The sequence below is a fragment of the Gobio gobio genome (assembly GCF_949357685.1).
Source record: "Gobio gobio genome assembly, chromosome: 3".
NCBI lineage: Eukaryota > Metazoa > Chordata > Actinopteri > Cypriniformes > Gobionidae > Gobio > Gobio gobio.
In genome coordinates, this window is record NC_137099.1 from 17,721,395 (window position 1) to 17,746,016 (window position 24,622).

At 37.6% G+C, this 24,622-nt stretch overlaps 1 protein-coding gene across 6 annotated transcripts in view; it reads right to left on the reverse strand.

The window, feature by feature from the left end:
* elf2b (E74-like factor 2b (ets domain transcription factor)) overlaps positions 1-24,622 on the reverse strand; it is a 35,855-nt gene that overhangs the window by 2,202 nt on the left and 9,031 nt on the right. For 2 of the 6 annotated variants that reach the window (XM_079811797.1, XM_079811801.1), the window contains exons 2-8: positions 17,355-17,475; positions 9,037-9,247; positions 2,343-2,453; positions 2,056-2,232; positions 1,832-1,912; positions 509-698; positions 23-385 (exon numbers count right to left, since the gene is read on the reverse strand). In XM_079811797.1, coding sequence (XP_079667923.1) covers positions 23-385; positions 509-698; positions 1,832-1,912; positions 2,056-2,232; positions 2,343-2,453; positions 9,037-9,247; positions 17,355-17,429 — 1,208 coding nt within the window. In that variant the 5' untranslated portion in view covers positions 17,430-17,475. Of the gene's footprint in view, positions 1-22; positions 386-508; positions 699-1,831; positions 1,913-2,055; positions 2,233-2,342; positions 2,454-6,008; positions 6,172-9,036; positions 9,248-17,354; positions 17,476-17,572; positions 17,630-20,068; positions 20,226-20,569; positions 21,172-24,622 lie in introns of those variants that run through there. The other 4 variants (XM_079811800.1, XM_079811798.1, XM_079811799.1 and 1 more) reach the window with 4 other exon arrangements.

The following is a 24,622-nucleotide window of genomic DNA, read 5'->3' on the forward strand; positions in this document are numbered from 1 at the left end:
TCAAAAAAGGAAGTCTGGTTACCTGGGTGCGTTGGCATTGGGAATAATGGTGGCATGGGACGGCTGTGATGGATCTGTTGTCGTGGAGACGGTTACGATGCGCTGAACGGGAGTTGCTGTGAGTGCAGCTTTAGCTTTTGGGGAGCCCGGGTGGACTATAGTCCTACCGCCCCCTCTCAAGATGGCAGGGGTTTTGGAGAGGTCAGTTGTCAATAGAGTGTCAGATGAGGGAGGAACACGTTCATAGGCCTTCTCTCCGATTAAGTCATTGCCAGGGTCGCACTTATCGTCATCGATGATGACAATGTCTTTAGGCATTTCCTTAAACTGATAGACCAACCTCTGACCCTCTACTTTAGCCAAGATACCTCTCTGATAGTAATACCTGGGAGAGAAACACAGACTTTAATTAAATATACAATAATAAATCTGCTAATTGGCCAATATGGCATTCCAGACATTTTCTTCAATATCTTGCAATGTTTGCGCACACAAGGTTCTCTCTCACCTGAGCGCTCTGCCCATGGTTTCATAGTTCATGTCTGGTTTATTCTTGTGTTTTCCCCAGAGCTTTGACACAGCTTTAGAGTCCACCAGCTTGAAGATGCCTTTCTCTCTCTGGGTCCACTTAATGTATCTGGGACAGGTGTTCTTATCCTGCAGCAGGTCCAACAGGAACTCCCACAGGTATGTACTTCCTGTAAGAAAACACAAATATTGCATAAGTTCCACATAATCTAAACAATATTTGCTAACTAACAGCCACTAGCAAAACACAACTGATAATCTAATGAAGTTTTATTTAAAAATAAAGAAATAATATTGGGGTGGATCTTTCAAATCATGTCAAGAACGTCAACGTCACAATCATATATAAATGTATTCAACACCACTCATTATATACATGTTACCAGGGTCAGTATTAATTTGATCAAAAATACAGTCAAAACAGTAATATTGTGAAATATTACCATTTAAAATTACTGTTTTAAAATGTACTTTATTTCTGTGATGGCAAAGCTGAATTTTCAGCATCATTACTCCAGCCTTCAGTCACATGATCGTTCAGAAATCATTCTAATATGCTGATTTGGTGCTCAAGTAACAGTTCTTATTTTTACGGTCATCTTATTACTTTACGGTCATCTTATTACTTTACTGTCACTTTTAATCTAAAAAAAAGATCTTACTGAACCAAATATTTGAACGGCAGTGTAATCCTACTTCTTTAAAATAACAACAAATATATAGTACAAACTGTTTAATGTTTCTAAATTAATGAAAAATATCACCCCAAATTATTTAACTCCGTAATAATGAATACTATCATGATATACACTGTGTACAACAATACATCATATTTAAGCTGCACGGTTATGGCAAAAATCATCATTGTGATTATTTTGGTCAATATGGAAATCACAATTAATGGTGGGTGATATGATCAAAGTCTTATTTCATGATAGGAGTCATTTTAAATGTCAGTGAAATTTCACAATTATCGATACCTCGGCAAAAACTAATAGTAGGTTAATTAATGCAAGTAAAAAATCCTCAACAATTACAGAAGTAAGAAGTCAGTAATACAATAAGAACAAAGAAACTAATTACAATTTTCTTGTTTTCATAATCAAGCCAAAATCGAAATTGAAAAATCAATGGCGATTAATCGCACAGCCCTACATCATATGGTAATGAGATCAAAATTATGCACATTTACTTTATTCCTTTTGATTTGTACTTTTGATATTTTTTGAGGGAAATAAGACCCAAATGTTTCTTCGCCCATTAAGCATATATATGCAAATAAAACTGAATCTATAGGATGTACCTTTCCCTTCCCTAGACTTTTTCTTGATGCCCAGATCAGGAGATCCATTTGAAATGTGATGGGGTTTGGGTTTCCGCCCAGCTGAAAGAATAAAACACACAAACCAAGTTAAAAAGCTTGTTTAAAAAAAAAGTTTATATAATCTTTAGACATCCTATGAAACCTTTACAAAAAAAAAAATCATCCAAACAGTGCCTTTGTGCACAATGTTCTTGTGTTCTCACATTTCCTTCTCTTGGTGGGCTCCATCTCCAGCATCTCAGGTTCCTGAAAAACTGTAACCACCTCCATGGGCTCCGCGTCCTCTGTGCTGACCTCCACCACCGTCTCTGTCAGCACGTCAGGTCGCATAGCAGCGTGCAGGAACTCCGAAGTGTTCATACATGGAGGCACAAACACCTCTACACAACAGAAAAACAAATCATTATAGAAATGATGTTTTTCTCACTGTGTGGCTGTTAATAACAATGTGAAAGCTCAAATTGAAGGGGGAAGAGAAAGCATTGTTCACCTGGGCTCCGGTCTCCACGCAAGCTGGAGGGAGAGTCCATGTGTAGAAGAGCTTCAGCAGCCTCAATGGTTTTATCAGAGCAATGCACAGAGCCATGAACTGATGCTTCCACTGCAACAGACAAAACACACACACACAAACAAAACTTAATATTCTTATAATAATTGCATATTACAATTTCAGAAAGTATCATTACATTTATTCAGCATCATTTATGCAGCAAAGTGTCTACACCAGTATTTAAAAAGATACCTTTTTCTTAAAAAAAAGAGACACATTGAATATGCACTTCAATACAACTTACTGGTTAATATTGTGATTTACTTTACCATTTTCCTCAGTTGAATCGTTTCTTATGGTTAATCATGTGATCTGTCAGTTGTGTTGATGTATACAGTACACTACAGTTCAAAAGATTGAGGTTGGTAAGATTTTTGAATTGTTTTTTAAAGAAAGGCTGCAGTTATTTGGTTTTAAAAATACAGTAATATTGTAGAAATATTATTACAACCTAAAATACCTGATTTCTAATTTATTCCTGTGATAGCAAAGCCGAATTTTCAGCATCAATACTCTTATGTGTCACATGATCCTTCAGAAATCGCTCTAAAATGCTGCTCAAGAAAGATTTATTATTGTTATTATTTTATGATGATTACTATTCATGTTAAAAATGGTTGTGCTGCTCAGTATTTTTATGGAAACCGTGATACATTTTTTCAGCTTTCTTTGATGAATAAAAAGTTCAAAGTAACAGCATTTATTTGAAACGGAAATAATTTCTAACATTATAAACATATTTATTGTCACTTTCAATCAATTAAATGTGTCCTTGCTAAATAAAAGTATTAATTTCTCTCAAAAAACAATCTTACTGACCCCAAGCTTTTGTACCATAGCGTAATTAATAAAAGCCACATAATGAGGACTGCAGGTACAAAATAATCTCACGTTTCTAGATTAATATTTGTACACTGAACTGCCAACAGAGGGTGCTATTGGGAGGAAAATATGCATTCATGGTTACTAAAAATCATATCCAAATATCACACAATTGAACCCCACAGAGTGAGTGACATGTTTGGGCATGGGTGGCAAAACCCAGTCTAGCAACAACTATAAATCAAAAACAGTCAATTTATTAACTTAAACAGTTATTTTTTTTAATAAAAAAGATTTACTTCTTTTTGCTCCTCAAAAGTCTTTAGGGTTGTATTAGTTACTTTGATGACATGCACTTAGTATGGAGACTATATTAAGTGTGTGATTGACACCATTATGGTACTTATGAGCTTCAAACTACCGACTGAAAAAAATTAACTGACAGTTAACACTAATAGCCATTCATAGAGATAAAGAATTAGATTAGAAGTCATTAATTTTCAAAGAGAGCGGACATGAGACAATGCAAGTTAAGCACTCTGAGAATAAGTGTTTTGAATCACTTAATATAACTAACACAAATGGGTGCGAGAGAGGACATATAGTGTAAATCCCATAAGAACATATTAATGCAAAAGTGCAACTGTAGACTTCTTGAGATCCTGCCTTTGGATCTAAACGGATCCACGGAAGTCGTACCTGCGATCAGTCTACTCAAAGCCCAATTAGTGTGCTCTTAGACAGTTTAGATAAAAGAATCTGCTAACTGACAAGTCACTTCCTTGGGCCCTCTAATTTAGAAACAGGTGCAAAGAGACTGATCTCAGACAAGCAGTTCATGCATATATAGGACGGAACCTCTAGCCTCATTTCTCTTTGACGTTAACATCCAGAGCAACTAGCACCTGTGCCAGTCTATCCCAGCTGTCACTCAAGTCCCATTACAACCTGACCCCTGCCCATGTTTGGCTATGTTTGCCTGTTGCTGCTCACGGGGGCTATCTTTAGGTAGTCCCAGTCATAAACACATACACACGGTGTCCTCTAGAATGGGTGACCCGGCATGCATTTACTTCCTGTATTCAGACAGATCTGCCCTTGGAGACAGGGCACAAATGTGTAGTTATTAACAGAAAATGCATATGGCTGCCAACACTTCAAACCTAAACCAAATCTTCTACATTATTTATATTAGTCCATGCAAAAATAAATTATGTAATTTCCAAAACCTGTATTTTATTTTGGAAGAACATCAGAGTGAAGAATTGAAGAACACTTTTATTTTTGAGTTAACTACCCCATTAAGAGACCAAAAAAAATCGTAATATACGTTGATTATTCAAAAAGAATTTTTGACCTGTAAAAAAACTAATCTGGAGGACAAAAAACTGAAATCAAAGCAACACTATAATCTATTTAAAAAAAGCAGAAAATACAACATGCTTTATGTCATTATGAGCAAGGAATACAGACTCACTTAAATATAAAATACTACAACAGCCGCCAAATAGTTATCACGTCATTGTGTACGTTCATATAAAAATAATAATAACAACAAGTCAATCATTATTAGTAGTAATGATTCAGCGGAACAACTGACACCGGAGACTGAATATTGTGGTACTATTTTTCTGTCACTAAAATAGCGGTCCACAAGAAAGTAGTGCTGCCCTTCCTCACTTCCGTGTTTACAGTCGTCAGAGCTTTCCCTCCAGTTCTTTCTGAAGACGCTCTCCGAGCTTCCTGCCACTCAATCCCCGCCCCGAATCTGATTGGGCGATTCTCTAATCGACGCCCCAAGAAACAGACAAGACGATTGGTCAGGTGTAGGATTTCGAACGCGGCGCGAATACTATTGGACGACGAGTGCTGTCACTCAACATTTAGACAGCCCAGTGGAATAACAATGCTTCCGCCATCAAATTAGCTCTAAAATGAAAAGAAGTCAAAATATCCACTCGACACTTTTACAGCAGCACATTATAAGTCATAAAAAACAAACAAAGTGGTGTTTAAAGAAAAAATTAAGCGTTTAATGTTGCTCACAGAGCTTAACATTCAGCGCTAAATTGAGCGACCACGTTTAGATAACGGGTCATCTGCGACATGAAGCAAACATGTGTTTTATAACTCAAACGTTTTTTTTTGCATATATATTAACATTATAAAGAAATTAAAACGTAGTTGTAATGTAGTTGCTCCGCGTGTATTGGTTTCCCTCCGATATGCCATCATTCCTTTGAAGATGAGGCATCAAAATAACCCAATCGTCAAACGTAAAGCTCTCAAGACGCTATTTTAAAAAGAAAACAATTCACTCAACAGATTGACTACAATTCACATTTTAGTAGGCTGTATATAAGAGTTAAAAATAAAACTCAGTGCCCTTCCGACTCCAGACAGCGTGGCAAAGACGTAGGAAAGACAACATCTCTCCCACTTCCTGGTTTCAGAGCAGCGCACCACCTCCAGAGAAACCCGTTATTTTAACACACTCCACATTTAAAACGCCCTCAGCCCCGTGCAAACTAAACACTGTGCACGCTCATCACGCAAAACACAGCATGCACACCTCCACGCTACTTTTCAACACTCCAAGAAAGCAAAGAAGAAAATTAGGCAACGCCATGCAGGTTGCCAACCAAGGTGATCACTTCCTGAAATGCCCTCCATTACTTTAGAGCACAACTTCACGGATCTCAGCGCCGTGGCGCGAGCGCTGCTCTGCTGCGCCCCAAACAAACCCACGCTGGTGAGGTAAAACACGCGCTTTGGTCTTTTTACCTGCTCGGATAAGTAGATCGAGCTGGTTAGCGGGTCCCTCATGCAGCGACGTCGCCATGTTTCGTCCAGAGGTGCAGAATCACATTGACTCGCATTGAAAGCGTTTAGAGGCGCACGACTCGCAGATCACTCCGCCTCCACAGGAAATCTCCACAAACTCAGCAGCGCGCACAGATCCTTCCGCGCCAAACACAGGAAATCCTCCCCGCGCTCTGCGTTACGTTCGATTTACGTCAACAACGGAGAGAAGGAATGAACAAGTATTCGTTTACAAATAACGACTTATTCAATTTTTAAAAAATATAGTAGAGAAATTAAAGTTACGCTCATACGTATTTTACAATACAAGAAATATAACATTCTCCACAAAGTGAATTAAATCAGTGGAAATAATCTACACGAATATGACATAAGGCGTCCATTTCCATATCCTTTCAGCGTCGCACTTTATTCTTATCTAGAGGGACATTCTCTATAAATGTTCTTAAACATCTTCCTATTGTATTTTAAGCACTTTTAATTGTGAGTTTCTGACATATACACATCATTGAAAATAACGGTTCTGAACAGACACGAAAGTGTTTATTTTTCCATATTTTTTTTTCGTGGCATTTTGTATTTTACTCTTATCTTCTTATTAACATTATTTTTCTCACTTTCAACTGTGATCTTAAAGTCCCGAAATATCTCTCTCTGAACGAGTAATATGAAAGTATTAAGATGTCACGTGACAAAAGGATTATAAATCGTCAAGCACTGACATGAAAATGGCAGGTCATTAAGTATTACTACAATACGTTTTATTATAATACTTGCAATAAGCCTTGTAGTGTGAGGAATGACTATTTTCCGCACAGAACTTTAAAGAATGTCCACAAGAGAGCAGTAGAGACCCATCACAGGACAGGGCCTTGGCACCAGATCTATATAAAACACGATTTTATACATTATTTACCCAACCTCATGTTGCTCCAAACACGTATAGCTTACTTTTTCCGTGGAAAACTAAATTAGATGCTATTCATCATTCACATTTCCATTCAATAAAAAAGTGAATGAGACTGTCAGTTCTTAACATTCAGCTTAGCATCTCCTTTTGAGATCAATGAACAAATTAATCTACTATGGGTTGGACAACATGAGGGTGAACAAATGATGACAAATGTTTCATTTTGGGTGAACTCTCCCTTTAAATTGGCAATCTGCTAGATCAGTAAAATATAATTCTATAACAGAATTAGGCTGTAAATAGGAGCGTAGCCCTGTGTTTGACTGTTAGTAACTAACCAATACAAGAAAGCTGTCTTTGTGCCACATGGTTGATTTTATAGCTGAATCATGCTTATGTGGTTAACCTCTGATTTAATGCATCACTAAATAGCCCACAAATCCCAGCCCATAGGGAAGGCATGCATTTATACTACAAATAATAACAAACAAAATCGATTATAATGCATAACACAGTCAGATGGTTTTCAAACAGGGCTCCATAAAGTCACACTGCCAGCAGCAACTGCTGGATATCACAGGTTTCAAAATATTTTAACATGCAATCACTAGAACAGAAAGCATTTTGCTCATGTGAAAAAAAAGCACATTAAAAGGTGCACTGTGTGACTTTTCCGTCCGCTAGAGGTCGCCTATTCAAAACAAAGGCGTAGTTTGATGACACCACGTTTAAACGCAGAATCTTGGAACATGTGGTCTTCACCTCACAGCCGGTGGAAAAGAATCGGGATAAGACTCAGGTAGAAATCATGTTCATGGATGCGATTATTAACGTTACTGTAGTATGAAGCAGAGCAGGATCGAGTGGTGTGTGAGCTGAGCAAGGCCGCTGGAGCGATTGTTAATGAGATGAAGGCAACACACGCCTCGCAAGCAGCGGGACTTTTATTATGCCACAGTCGCCGGCGCCCATTCCGCTTTTCCAGTCATGACTATGAGGTAATGCAGCTCTGTTTATCATATTAGATACATCTGAGTGTGTTGAAAATTAAGTTATGATGTTAATCTGTGCATTCACTCGCCGGCTGCTATGACACTTGTAGCACACTGCAGCAAGAGTAAAGCGTTTCTGCAAAATAAAACCGGAAACCGATAGTAACGCAGATATGACGCCATCGACAGGCGACTCCCTCACACTTCCCGGTTCCTTGGTTAAAATAGCATTTTCAAATTATAAACAGACACGACAGCGCTTTTGTATTGAAATGCATTTAAATAACTAGATTTTTTTTAAAGGTCTTTTATATAGGCATGTGATCAGCCAAGGACAAATAAGAAAAACATTCACAACAACAACAATAATAATTTATTTATAAATGATTAATATATTATTATTATAATTAAATAATAATTGTATTTATTTATTTATTTATTATTACGGTTTCAAATTGCAAACCTGCTAAAAAAAAAAAAAAACGTAACCTAAAAGTAACCTATTTATTAATCAAAATTAATAATAGTCATCATTTTACAGAACAATAGTGCAGCCCTATGAGGATTGTGAACATTTATGCTTATAGGCCATGTGTCCACCAAAGCGTTTTTTCACGAGGCTGTCTGGTGTATTCAATTGTTTTCAATGGGAGCGCTGCGTTTTTAGAACGCTATGAGGTAACATATTTCACGCTCAAGCGCGGAGCGCTCAGCGTTTTTAACTGGTCGCCGAGATTTGAAGAATGTTCAATTTTGAGTAAAATGCAGCGCTCATCACTGTCACTTTTTACCCAGCCGACCAATCAAAGTGGAGGACAGTTTTTTCAGTTTTTCACATCTGAAAAAACCGCTGCGCTGCCAAAACGATCTCAAGCGCCCACAGCGAGATTTTCAGCTGGATAAAAACGCTTTGGTGGACACGCGGCCATAGAGTGCATTCATTAAAGATTGTGTAAGTGTGTCCATGAAGTGTTGCTGAAGCATGAAATAGTGTACATCTTTGATTTTCCTGGTCAGGTGTGCTCATGGGTTGCCTGAGAATCAGCCGAGAAAGACAGAAGGGTTGTTATGTTGGAAGTGTTCTCACCTGTCTCCAGCACTTCAGTCTCCACCTCCTGCTCCTCAGCCACCCCCTGCATCAGGTAAGTCTCATCATCGTACACCAGCACCTGAGCGGCGAAGCCCTGCTCAAACCGCGCACCGGGCACTGGCTCCACGATCACCGCAGGGTATTCCAACTCCGCCTCTTCTTCCACCTCTCCCTCCATTTCTCCTTCAACCTCATATACACCCTCCTCCTAGACAGAGAACAAAGGTTCCATGATCAAGAAGAACCCGGAAAACTAAACATTCTAAAAATGAATTCTAAAAGTCTAACAGATTTCAAGAGTTGCTGTAAAGTTTTACTGCATTATAATGAACACGATTTTTGACAGTTGTGCAAAACTTTAAAAGGACGTTCACACTAAAGAAAGAGAACTATATTAGTAGTGGTCGATCGGATGTTTTTTTTTATTTGTTATGGCCGATGTCAATAGGGTGGGCAATGGACTAATATATATTAGTCTGTATATATATTACAGTTCATTATACATTATATATTATTATGCACTATTTGCCACATTCGCCAAACGCACTTACACTAAATGAATGCAGAATCATTCTTGCATTTTGGTGATTCCCTAGTTATTTTTTGTCATTGACGTTTTAATCAGGATACTTGTCCGGTCGGGCAAGTAAAATTCTCTTTCACTTGCCCCTTCAAAAAAATCCACTTGTCCCGGACAAGCGTTAATGTCGAGCCCTGTATATATATAATATATATTATATATAGGGATGCACCGAATGTTCGGCAACCGAAATTATTAGGTTATAAAATTATTACACCGAAAGTGCAATTTTTGCTATTTACGGCCGAATAATTTTGGTTTTAAGAATAAGTGAAAAGAGCAAATAAATTTAACCGAACAATGACGTTTTTGATGACGCGATCAAATATAGCAACCAGCGCGTGTGAGAGAGGCACGCGTTTCTAAATGCAGCAAACATGTCGGAAGTGTGAAAGCATTAAAGTGTCCGAGAGAGGCGCAAAAATGGCTGTTTGCAGACGTTGGGTGCGTCTCAATCAGCTCCGTAGTTCAGAAGTCAGGGCACTGATCAGGGAGCCAGCCCATTGACTTATGTCCTGATCAGTGCCCTCCCTGACTACTGAACTAGGGAGCTGATTGAGACGAACACACTGTCTAAGCACCCTCGAATGCAAGCAAGAGCACCCTCAGTTGATACTGTAATAATATATTGGCAACTGCTCCAGTGCATATTTGTGTCTGTAGAACGTCAAATGTATCCATTTACAACGTGTCTCTGCAGCGGTGACAGGCTCGCAAAACCTCTCATGAACAAACAAAGTATAGACACGAATCGACACAAGTAAGATATTTATTGTGCATTGTTAGCAGCTTCATTGAACTTTGTCGCTATGTCAGTTCATCACGATCTCACAAAGTACAGTGTTTTATGGTTGTAAATGGAGCGGTCTTGGCTCGCTTTTGAGTCTACAGTCCATATAATCAATTGAATAAAACTATTGTTTTTTATGTTTGCAAAAAAGATTAATGGCCGATTGCATGCTGCAAAGTTTCGGAATTGACATAGTAACGCATTAAAGCAATGTAAAGGCAGAATAATAGAAAAATATTTTTGAAATTCTAAATAATCTTAAATGTCTCACTACACTCACTGCTGTGGTGGAGCCATTGCTTAGCCTACATCTGCACTTTAATAGAACACCCTCAGTGATTTCAGAAGCACCCTCAGTGATTTGATTATGATACCTGTAGGCATAATAGGCCAAAGATAAGATGGCATAAGATGGCCGAATATATGTATTTTTTTACTTTTTAAGTAAGTAAGTTATATTGTGCTTTGTTTGTATAATGTCGGCTGGAATGCTAAAAAATGTTCAGTTAAATAAATATAATGGGAAAAATCCGAAGATTTTGGTATTCGGCTTCGGCCAAGTGTTTTATCATCATTCGGATTCGGTGCATCCCTAATACGCCCTAATATATATATATAGGACGATGATGATGATGATAAAAAAAAATGCCAAACATCAGCACATGCTGCAGTTTTGATTTATCATTCATCAGCTGGAAAAAATCTTTCTGGAAGTGATTCCAATGATAATGTTCCTGTGTCGTTATAGCTGTGGTGTGGACTTCCCAATTTAGAATGATTTAAACTTCATAATTATAATTATCATCACTATAGTTGTCATACTTGGTGTAAAACATTCCTTAACATATACTGGAAAATAAATATCAAATCTGGTTTTAATGGGATGTCACAAACAGTCTTTCATAGACAGAATGTTTACTACTGGCGTCACATTTGATCCACTTTGCAGCTTATTCTAACCAAAAACTGCTCACTTTTCCAGGAAAAGTTGGTCTGACCAACAATTAACTTTTTTTAAACATTAAGTCATTTAAAGTACACATGAATTTAAAATTGACGTGACTATTTACTTTGTTAGTGCACATCAGTGTTGTTACTGTTCACTAAAACTGAAATGTTAAAAAAGGTAAATGAAATAAAGCTGAAATAAAATAAAACTTTAAAAACTATCTGAAACAAAATAGTCTAGTGGTGAACAATTAATTTGTGCAAGTTTCTCTTCCTAATTTTTAGTCAAAATCTGAACATTTGTTTCCCCTCAGGAATGGTGTTCCTTCTCTAATAATAAAGAAATGGCGAGGAGTTGCGTTAAAATCAAGAACCGCCATCTGATTTTCTCATTCATTATTCCATTTAAAAATATTTAATGTCACAATCCTTAACTAAAGTTGACCAAACAAGAGTGGTTGAAGCTAAATTGGGGAAAAAGGCTGAGTAACCTGGTGCACGCCAGAATTTTTCATTTACTTGCTTGTGCCTCAAGAAAGAAGCACCCTCCTCTCAGCATAAGACGTTACCGTTTCATCTCATTGATCATCTGACGTATAACGCCTGGCAAGCTCTAATCTGATTGGCTGATCTTTGGTAAATTCTTGCCAGAATAAGCTACAAAGTAGACAAACTTCATGCCAGTAGACTAGACTATGACTATGCAAGACTATGGCAAGCTTGACTCCTGCAAATTGTGTAATGCCAGTCAATGACATTGGACCTTGCTATATTTGAGTGCAATATACATCAGACGAGTGATCTGTAGATGCCAGACTTGCTAACTTAGTCCCCCCTGTGGTCAACCAAAATCACAAATGACATATTTAAATGTTTTTTTCCTGTGAAAATAAATTCTTCATGCCTTAAAATAGCTTGAGGGCATGTTTGGTTTGATTAAAATGACACCTGGTGCGATTGCTCTGTCTGTGTGATTCATTTGAATAAGTGTAAACGCTGCCACCCGAACCCTGGTGTGCACCAAACAAGCAGACTCGGTCCGCTTCCAAACAAACTCTGGTGCAGTTCAAAAGGATATATGAATGAAACACGGACCAAAGACATGTAAACAAACCAAAAACAGGAAGATGACAATGCCTTTTTATTTTAAAGCAATTTTTTTGCCTTTTAAGTAATGCCTTATGTTGTTTCGCTCTCTACATCAAGCACATAACAGTAATTGATACTATTAGCCTTTGGCTTGAATACGCTATTAAACAGCTAATAATGTGTAGTTAATGTTACAGAAACCATGTTCCCATTCACCATTTCAAAGTCAGACAGCTGCCTTCTAAAAATCAGTATCCTTAGAAATGCTTTGAACAACTTAGAATGTCAGTGGAGGAAGGCATATAGTTCATCATAACATCATAATATACATCATTAGGGTTGGGAACCGAGAACCGGTTCTTATGCAGAACCGAAACTGATTTTTGAAAAATACCAGAACCGCGCGAAATTCCTAAGTTTCGGTTCCGAAAACGGTTCTGGTGCAATGTGTGTGCGAAGCGCTGGAAGCGTATCCTTTCATAGCGAGTGACAGCCAGTGTTGCCAACTCCGTGATTTTCCCGCTTTCCCGCTTTCCACTGTTGCCGCGGGCTGTGTTTCATGTCCGCGGGTTGAAACGATTGTGCAATTGTGCGGGTTTTGTTGTGAAAACCTGGCAACCCTGGCTCACCTCATCATGAATATTAATTACGTTGCCTGCCGCTTCCAGGAGGGCAACGCAGTTCAGCACTGAAAGCCCTCGCGCTACACATTTACGGTTTTGCGTCAGATATTTTCTCGTTGACCACCAGCATAGCGAAGAGAAAGTCACAAGTATGGATTCATTTCCAAAGAATGAATGATAATGAAGCAAAATGTAACACGTGAAAAGTTAATAACATGCAAAGGAGGCTGCACTAGCAATTTGACAAAACATTTGCTACAGCACAGAGTGCCACAGGGCTTATACAAGATTTATAGTGAAAGGCCTATCTAATATATATATATATATATATATATATATATATATATATATATATATATATATATATATATATATATATATATATATATATATATATATATATATATATATATATATATATATATATATATATATATATATATATATATATATATATATATATATATATATATATATATATATATATATATATATATATATATATATATATATATATATATATATATATATATATATATATATATATATATATATATATATATATATATATATATATATATGTCAACCGTTGAGTCACCATGGTTTAGGTAAGCGTTTAGGCACAATTGTAATGCTGAATTGCAATTTATTATTTACAAGTTCACTGAATAACTGAATTACTATTAAATTAATATATAACTAATTAATAAATATAACTAATAAATATAATTTATAACTTGGTTTTATTCAGAGACAGAGAGATAAAATGTAATAAGACAATTTCAGAGGTGTTCATTTGAAAAAAAATGTGTTGCAAGAATGGCTTAATTAATACTGTAATATATATACAGTACAGGACTTTTTTGACATTGCCAACCTGTAAATAAATTTTAGAGCAAGTAATAAACACAAAATGGATTGTTTGAGTTGCGTATTGCGCCTTTTTCCTTTACCACTATTTGTTTAATAATTTTAATGGAACCGGAATCGGAACCGGAATCGCTAGGCGGAACCGGAACCGGAACCGGAACCGGAAAATTTCTCACGATTCCCAACCCTATACATCATATACATAAATTCAGCCACTACCTACAACCCACTAGTAAATCACTCGTATATGCGACAAAATTTTCATGCTAGGTGACTAAATAATGTCTATCATTAGCCATTGGCTAATAAATTGTTAGATTTCCCTTGTAAGTGTTTGAGTTAGAGACCAAGTTTAAGTTCAGCACAGATATATTTTCACTCGTCTCGAAAACTCTGACAGAGCGCTTGAGAGTTTTGTACTATTCCAATTCATCTAAATGGATGGTATTTGATGCACCATTAAACTCTAGAGTGAAGGCGCCTGACTCGCTGTCCCTTAGCTGAGAGTGCTCAGTGTTTCTCTCACACACGCAAAGAGAGAGAGCACGATAACAAACCACATAGAATTTACGCGCTACATGTAAAGCCAGGGACACACCAAGCTGACGGTCGGGCCTTCTGAAGCGAAGTGATGCGTTTGTGTAAGAAAAGTATCCATATTTAAAACTTTATAGACTAAAATAACTAACTTCCGATGGAAAGCGGTACGCAAATCGACTTTTGGCAAAAGAGGCGATGTACAGGAGCATCGCAAGCTTTGACGCCTCTCGCGGATAGGGCTGGGCAACAAACTCAAGCCTCTCTTCTCTTATATTGAAATCCTCCACCATGTCCATGTCTCTTAGAAAATTCTCATTTTAGACTCTAATTCATGACCGGTGTTTTGTTTTGCTCTTGACTTCTGCGTTCGTAAATACGCAAGCTTCAAGGGTCAGGCGTTACTCTTTCACCATAAATCGATGCGTACAGCGATCGGCCAAAGCTAGTTATTTTAGTCTATAAAGTTTTTGAAACGTGCCACTTTGCTTCAGAAGGCCTTTATTAACCCCCCGGAGCCGTTACATGATGGATAGATGCACTTTTATGGACTTCAAAAACTAAACAACCATTCACTACCATTATAAAGCTTGGATTAGACAGGACTAGGCCTGTCACGATAATACATTTTGCTGGACAATAAATTGGCCAAGAAATGATTGCGATAAACGATAATATTGTCGTTCTGAGACCATTATCATCTAAAATAATGATAATGGCATCATAATGCAGGTACACCTTTTCAAAGATCAATAAACTTTTATTTCTAAAGACACTGAAAACGGAAAGCATTTTAAATATCCACAATAAATGAACAAAACAACCAAAACAAAAAAAAGCAATGGACTCTCAGTCTGTTAAAAATTAACTAATTAATCACATTTTTTTCTGTAATTAATCATGATTAATACGTTTTTAATGTTTTGATATTATATTGTAATAATTTCAGTTACGCCCCAAATTAATGTAGAAACAATTTATTGACAGCCTATTTTATATATGTGTTGTATTGTCATGTGTTTATGAATGAAGGCCAGTATCACTGATGTCTCTATGAAACATTAATGACATTACATTACATTACATTACAGTATAACTGAAAGCTACCAATTTCAACATTTATTAGGCTTTAAAAAACAACTTTTAATTGAAGTGAACTTAAAACAATCTTTACATAACCCCATTATAATACACTTTATATTTACCTGTGCCTTCCCTGTTAGACATACACAGAAATGTAAGTTATCAAGCACCTTTCTTAACTGCATAAATAATAAATTAAATATAGATTAATCATCATTAAAGCTAAAATTTTCTCTGTTCCCGTTGTTCTTTGATGAACATTAATGACAGGCCTCATCAGTGCTCCTGTCACTTTAAGAACGGCCGCTGACGAACATGACGCGGATCTCACGCGCTGTACCGCGCATCTCATTTCCTCACAACTCTTTAAGTTAATTTACCTGAGCAAAAAAAAACCTGAGCAATACAGCGTGAATATTGCGCCGCTTTGTTTATGGTTTGTATACCTGCAGTCTTAGTTTCGCTTTTCCTTTTTGAATGACAAATATAAACGAATATATCTGCTTAAATAGACCGTTATCTCCTTTATACGCAGATGCAGAATGCGCATTCTAGTTGACAGTCGCCTGTAGTTCTCTCTGTGTTCTGGTGCTGTTTTTTTCCCCAACACAGACGGCTTTCATAAGCGCTAGTTCTATGGTGTCGGTTTGGTGTGTCCCTTCCTTAAATTATACTCTTTATTGTATTTTCCTTTCAAAAGAGCAGAGTTCACCCCTTAAAAACAAGCAGAAGCCACTGCCGGTTTCTTCAGTAGTGGGGGGAACGATGCTTAAGCCCGCCCCGCATGACTAGGGTTGGGTACCGAACAAATTAAATCAATCAGTACCAAATTTCGGTACCTGAGAACGCATCTGGTGATTATAGACTAGTGCAGTTTAAATATTAAACTGCAAAAAGACTATTTAAATATGAATCCTGCGTGTCTCTTTTTGGGATGGAGGCAAATTATAGAATTTGTAGAAAAATAATTAATTAAATGCAAAACCGCAATTCATGAGCACGTATTGAACCGTGAATGCCGTACCGAACGGTTCAATATTATATTGAGAATTGTGGCATCCTACCTACCTATCTATCTACCTACCTCCCTCAATACTCACTCACTCACGACGGTCGCGTTTCCATCTCTGCCGTCTCATATGAGGAAATGAACGCACAAACGTCATTAAATTAAAAGATAAATTAAATGAATGTCTTTTGTCTTTATTTGATTACCAGAAAGCATACAACACATCATTTGTGGGAAATCTTTTCATAGAAATTAAATTAAAAAGAAAAAATAATAATATGGTTGTTTTTATGAATTAAATTAAGTAGCTAGTAGCCTACTATTTACTAGTAAACATTACAGTATACAAACATCACAGACAATGGCAGACAGCGACCAGGGCAACTCTGGCATAATGTCAATAACACTTCTATAAATGACTTACAGGTTCTTTACAGTTATTGATGTAAACATCCCTAAAGTACCGAAAAAAAAGTACCGTTGGGTACCGGTACCGAATTTAAGGTACCGTTACTGGTATCGATACCGGTTAAAATGTGAACCCTACGCATGACAGGATTAGTTATAACATATTTGTGACGTTTTTTGAAACTTTGGTAAACTGCAGTTTTAAGTAGAAAATACTCGGCAATGGTGTTGACCGATGATTTTGCACATGGTTTGTCTTGAAGTATATTACAAACAGCACAGACATATAACAACATTACAAACTTGATTTTCACCACAGGGTGTATTTTAGCGGCAAATATGCTTAAAAATAAGGTTTTGTAGATGTGAAATTCTTACCGGTAAATGGTCGTCCACCGCAGTGACATACTCCACCACTGTTCCTCCACTGTCTACAAGCACCACAGACGTCATGATTCATACCCCACACTCTGCTGACCCCCTGTGGCAAACTCCAGGACTGCAGCCGGACAGCACGACAAGAGACAAAACACACAAGGTGAAAAAATTATTGGTAGGTACTGCAAAGAAACAACATATCTCAATCATTCATGAACCTCATGTGCAGAGCCAAAGCGACGCCACCCTCCTGCTCTTTCAGTCTGGTTCAACAGGAAACTCACGCTTGCTAAGTAACAGAACACCAAAACAGGAAGCCTGTCTGTGAAACACTGACACCATGGCAACAGCCAACATGCTTTTGTTTGTGGAGCTGAAATGAAAACTATTAGCCTACAGCTGCAAAAATGCTCCCAGATTAAGCGTCCTACTCAATACACCTTCGTAAAAGAAAGGGAGAGAAACAAGAAGCATCAGCGGGACAGTCTAGCGGTTGAATTATTGAGTGACTTTGCTACTGTGCTCCAGACAGCTAAAGTGACAGAGTGACGCAATAAAATGGCAACACGCACATGCTCAGACCATAGAAAATAAAAAGGGATAGTTCAACTAAAAATGCCAATTCTGTCATTATTTTCCAAACCTGTATGACTTTATTTTATCCATGAAACAAAAACTGAGGTTAGGCAGAATGTTCTCGCCATTCTTTTCAATGCAATAATAGTCAAAGGGGCAAATGCTGTAAAGCTCAAAAAAAAAAAAAAAAAAGCACCATAACAGTATTCTATATGACTAGCTATGCATTACAATTCCAGTTACTGAAAATGAACAGGCCTAAAATGCTATTTCCGGTTTTCAGAAAGAAAAAATGTCAACAGAAACCATTACTTGACCATCTCTCTCTGCAGGAAATAGCAGAATACACATGAAATCTCATGCAATACAAAAAAAAGGTTATATTAGAAATGCTAAAATGCTTATATTAGCCAAATTCCACTTTTATTGATATCACTGTTAATATTGTTTACTATTCACTGGTAATATTCAGTCAGAAAAGGCCAAATGTATATCTGGAATACTTTTTAAAGTCAATATATGCATAATTACATAGGGCTGTGCAATTAATCGAATTTCGATTTCGATTTCGATTTTGCCTCCCAACGATCACCAAAATAGTACAATCGAGAAAAAACGATTATTTTGCCTTGCGTTCTGAATGAAACGCGCACGCGCTCATCCGCCCCTCCCGAAGCCACAAACTTTCTCAGATCGGGAGTCTCGTGTGCAGAATTTAAAAACTCGGCGCGAGTAAAGATGGCAGAAGGAGGGCAGTTACAGCAGCGTTTGGTGAGCAAAAAAGGCAAAACCAACTCCGTTGTCTGGGAACAGTTTGGCTTCGAGGAATCAGACGACGAGCAGAAACATGCTACGTGCAAGATTTGCTACATGGTAGTGGCTGCAACGCAAGGGAACATCACGAATTTGTTTTACCACTTGAAAATTAAACACAGAGTGACCTATGACAATCTAATAAAGAAACAAAAACTGACGAGAGCAGGGGTGCCGTGTAAACGTCCTTTTTTCCCCTCATATTTTTCAAATAATTCTCTCTTTGTAAACTTTGTTCAATGCATGCGAGTGCTGCCGTATGTTTGAATATGACCAGTCGTTTTCACCGTCGTCACCCGGGTTTTGTGCCAGAAGACGCGAATGAGAAGCCGCGCGCGCTGTGAGGAAATGTATCTCTGTGCGCTCATACGAGAGCGCGCACACGTCTCTCAGCGCGCAAATATTGAGTTCTCTTTCAAGTCTTGCTCTTGAACGGACAAACTCACACAAAACGTATGTCAACATGTCCATCTTGATGAGTATCCTAGCAGACATAGTCTGTATATGCCTTAAGTGAACTTTATACAGTCGAGAAAGACGACGCATATCCGATCCGGATTGAATAGCTTTTGTAAGTTTAATAGGATTCATCTTTAATTTATGCACTCAAATATGCAATGCTACCTTACATTTGATACATTTCTGTACCTGAAAACTAATGTTAGACGTACCTGAAAAGCATATCTAGCCGAACCATATTGTTGATCTTATTTATTTGTGATTATCATTTTTATGTGAATACTTTTATACTTTGATTTGAATATATGTTATATTATTTATTTTAATAGTTCAAAAAGTACAACAAATGTTACAATTTCAATTGAATTGTTGAAAGGTGTATTTTTAATAAATACAACACATTCCCAAAGTCATGTGAAATAATCGTGTTACATAATCGTGATTTCAATTTTGACCAAAATAATCGTGATTATGATTTTTTCCATAATCGAGCAGCCCTATAATTACATACACAGCATAGTTACATTAAAGAGCGTAGATGTCATATAAATAATGGCAACTAAACGAAACAACAATCAAAGGCTAATTTTTTAGCCAAGATGTTTCATTTCATCACAACACAAGTCTTGTGTGATATATTCCAAGTCTTACACAAACGAGACCACATTTTAAGTTATTTACAACTGTACCCTCCACCACAGCTCTCAAACATGTGTGTTGTGGTAACCGACTGCAATGCAAGCCGCATGGACTACTTTTATGGTGCTTTTTCGTCATCTTTGGAGATCAAACAAAGTCTGCATTGCATTCAGTTGCATTGTATGGAGATATGAGCCAGACAGAGTAAATGAAAGAATTGAACTTACATCGAATAACATGCCTTCATGGCACGGATGTTTGCTTTTCCTCCCATTAATCACAATGAGTAAATAAAGAACACCATAGTGACAGACACTGAAGATTGTTAAAGTGATCTAATAAATTCCCTGTCCGATTGCCACAGCAACGCAGTCACAAGGTCTGCGCAGGGGCGAAGAGGGGTGTGGCAACTAAATGTGGCACACACACACTTCCTCACAGATGCATCTGGATCATGTTATCCGCAAATCAGAAAATGACAAGTTTCTTTCAGCTTCCCCATTAGAGCTTTCCCCATAACTGCTGTTAAAGAACACCTTTTGTTTTAAGCCCATAAAGAAATGATATACAATTCCTGCATAGCCTACAATCAATCACTCATCGTTACACTTTCTGGCTGAATAGCTTCATGAGTGTACCATTACTTGAAGGGCATTTTTCAATTCAATACAAGCCATGTTATTAGATAGCATCAAGGAAGTTCAAGCAGTAATTCATCTGTTTCCAACCTATTGTTCCTGGTGCAGCCGTGGAATTCCACAGTGTTCCTTTTCCATTCCAAGACATATTCCCATATCCTAGGACACATTCTAAAACGCTCCTGGTCCACTTCAGCCATCGCTTCTTGTCCTTGCAAAATCTCCACATTCCAACAAACTGACTCGACAGAAGACAGCCACACTCCCCACAGCACCATCAGGGAAAGAGTGAGCAAGGACCGAATGAGAGAAGTGCACGTAGTCTGCACCATAGCGTTTGGCACAATATTGCTTTCGTTTCCCGTTTTGTCCTTCACACCTGTTCCTCTATGTCTTTGTTCTTTAATGGCGCTGTATCTTTCTCTTCTCAATCGTTCACTGCTCACATCTCACGGGTGAGGCAGCATTTGTAAGTTCGACTCAGCATTCTGTGAGGCAGGGTCACATGGTCGGAGCTTTCCGAACAAGCATCACATGACCAGGGCACAACGCTGCTTTTGTGTCCTCAACAGACTCACCAGTGATGCAACGTCCCACCTTTAGAAACACACACACACACACACACACGCAGCGGATGCCAAAATCCAGCCTCCACCCAACAGTCCTCCAGATGCAACAAATTATTTCTCAATGAGAATCTCGCCTCAGCCTTCTGTCAAAACGCATCCCCTAACTGACAAAAAACACTTCTGTTTTTACTAGATTCAGTTAATCTCTGTAGCCATATAGCTTCCTTTCACGGAACACAAGAGGAGATCTTTTAAACAATTTTTATGCTGCTCTTAACCATACAATAAAAGCATACAATGACAAACTAAGGGCTTTCAAACTATAAAAGTATGACTTCACTATATTCAGAGTCCTCTAAAGTCAAAATCTGCTAAAGGGTAATAATGGAATAGTTCTAAAAAATTATTTTTCACTTTTAATGTACAACAGGATCTGCATTTTCATGGGTTTAAATAAAAGATTGCTGTTATTGAGACAATAAAAACAACTTCACACCCACACCCACTTCTCTCCTGGTACAAATGTTTTATTTGATTTTCAAAAGCCAATGAATTTCAACTGAATGTAAAATTTTTGACAAGCCAAACATCTCTCTGAGTAACATTTTATTCAAGCCACAAAATAAACATCATCCCATAAAATAAGTATAATGAACCACGCAAAAAGCATTTCAAAGGTCTCCAGCTCATTTTATAATTACCCAAAACTCAAACACAGTTCACCCCTCACGCACGTTATCACATTTGTAAAAAAAAAACTTAGGCAGGCAGGCTGGCAGTTGGAATATTAAAACTAAAAACATCAACATAACACTCATTGGAATCAATCACTTTATTGAATGCTTGCCGGCTAAGGGGCCATAACACGACACCGTTTTTCAACTAAAAACAGAAAACTTTTTGTATGTTAATTTGCACGACAACAGCATTTTGGGAGCCTGAAAACATAAACTTTTGAAAACGGGATTCCCCTTATGCGACCTGTATCTGATCTTTTCATGACAGTCTGAACGACACAGATCCGATCTTTTCAAATGCGACCCAGGCCACTTAGGTATGTGGTCCAAATCCGATACATATCTGATCTTTTGAAATGCGTCTTTAGTCTGAACTGCCAGGTCACATGTATCCGACCCGCACGTCGTTGATACGCGACAAACGTCATCATTTTACGTTGAAGTAGGCGGGAATGAGAAGATAAACAACTATGTACCGACGTTGCTACCACTGCTCCACAAAACGCCATGGCCAAAAACCTTGCTCTCCTCCTCTTTTTTAATTTTCTTCTTAACATGAGAAGGTTGTAATGGTGCTGGCTCCGTTGCGAAAATAACTTTAATAAAGCTAAACGAACTCCAATGCTGACACCCATATTTGGCTACTTCCGTAAACAACAAGTGACGTCGTTGACCGTTGAGTACTCTTCTGCGCATGCGGGTCACTTCTGGGTCATTTCACGTTCACACAGGAGATCACAAAAGGTCGCATTTAATTGGAAATGTGAACGGCCTTGCAAAAAAATCGAATTTTTAAAAAAAATCGGAATTGAGCATTAAGCCCTGCAGTGTGAACGCAGCCACAGTGCAAGTTTTTGAAAATAATAACTCAGTGTGAACTACAAAAAAAAACTGAATTTGTGAAAGGGTAACGTGAATTTGTGAAAATGGTGACGTCATGCGCATGCATATTACATGTTCAGTCTATAGGCTGGTAGTGCACTGTGTCCTAACCAGACGCAATGTGACGCCATGCCCATGACACGCGATAAAAGGCATCTTTTACATGTTAAATCAAAGTTTTTGTCCTAACCAGTCGCGAAGCGCAACCATTCTATTTTAGAAATGGTTTCTATTTTTCTGCGTCACAGCTGGAACAACAACAAAGTATGGCAATGATGATCTCAGATCATGTTTATGTGCTTTATTTAATGTTAAAAGTGTGCAATGTGACTTTGAATATAATTTAGTGCTCCCAGCTTTGTAGCCATAAGCAACAATGGATAATTCTCAGATCTTGAAATTGAACTAATGGAAACAAGAACATTCAAACTGAGCAAACAAATGTATTCTATGACAAAAATACATTGATTTAGTAACTCAGTATGTATTTTTAATAATGTTTAAATGGTGTATTTGCTAATAGGTTGTTTGCAGTCACTTGGTTCTGATGACGCGCGGAATTCAGATGGAGGCCAGGAAGTGAAAAAAAAAAATGGACAAGATGGAGTAAAGTCCTTACTGTGCTGGTTTAAAAAGCTATAAACAGAAAAATCACAACATATGTTGGACATGATCCTTATGTTATGAAAAGGAGCAATTTTCCTACCGAGTTTGAAGACTGTCATCTAGACGGTAGATATAGAGAATGTGAAGCTGCTGTCACGCCGTATTGAGTTCTTGTCTGGTTTGTTTTAAATCATGCTGCAATTTTGTTAGTGAGTTTAGGATAGTATTTAGATTTTCTGCTGTAATTGTGAAAAATGTCGCCATTGTAGGTCATTCATGCTGCCTCGAGAATTGCCATAGAAACTCACATCGTTGGTGTAATACACTTTTCCACCTTTTCTACACGTAAAAACACAGGTTGAGGAGGTGACGGTAAGACGCTGGATAGCAAATCTAGTAATAATGTCACTGATTAAACCTACTGCCTATCATCCAATAAAATAATCGCATTGCTGAGTGTTTTTGAAATTTCTGTATTTTGTTTGGTTTAATAATTAACATTACATTTGCAAGTATGATTTTCACTTGACCTGTGAATTTGCAGAACTTGCGCGGGCAAGTACTTCCAAACTATTCACAAGCTTCCACCGTGGATTTGATTTTGGTTGTCATTTGTTGAAATAAATACAGTGTGTCGGTGTCTGTCTGCCGAATGTGACCCTCTCCGATTCTCCTGCGTGGCCATGTGAATGTTTACAATGACAACAATAAGCTCCAGTTACATTTACACCTTTCCAACAAAGAAATAGATCACCTTCTGTCAGCTTGTTGAACACATTTTTATTTGGACACATTTCTTATGATGGCGAGTGTATCAGGGCGTAACTAGATCAACATTGTGAACCAAATTATGCAAACGATCCCAATAAAAATTTGTCAGAAACAAAGGTAAGCCAATATCTGTATTAAGTTCAGTATCAGCAGACGCAAAACGCTATTAAATGCGACTTTTAAAGTTAAAAAGTGATAAAAGTTACATAAATGATTAGGCATACATAGGCATTTTGAGTTTGTTTTTGCGATTCCTATAGTGATTTCTATGTAGAAAATCGCTTCCTGCCCTCCATCTGCATTTCGCGCACAGCAGTGATGTCACGTGCAAACAACCTATTAGATTATGAACTTGCAAGTTAGATTAACATTAAATGACACAGACAATAACAGGTTTATTAGGCTGCTGTCATTTTGAAAATTCTGTCATTAATTACTCACCCTTTCCAAACCTGCAAGACCTTCGTTCATCTTCGGAACACAAATTAAGATATTTTTGATGAAATCAGAGAGTTTTCTGACCCCACATAGACTGCAACGTTATTACCACTTTCAAGGCCCAGAAAGGTAAAGACATT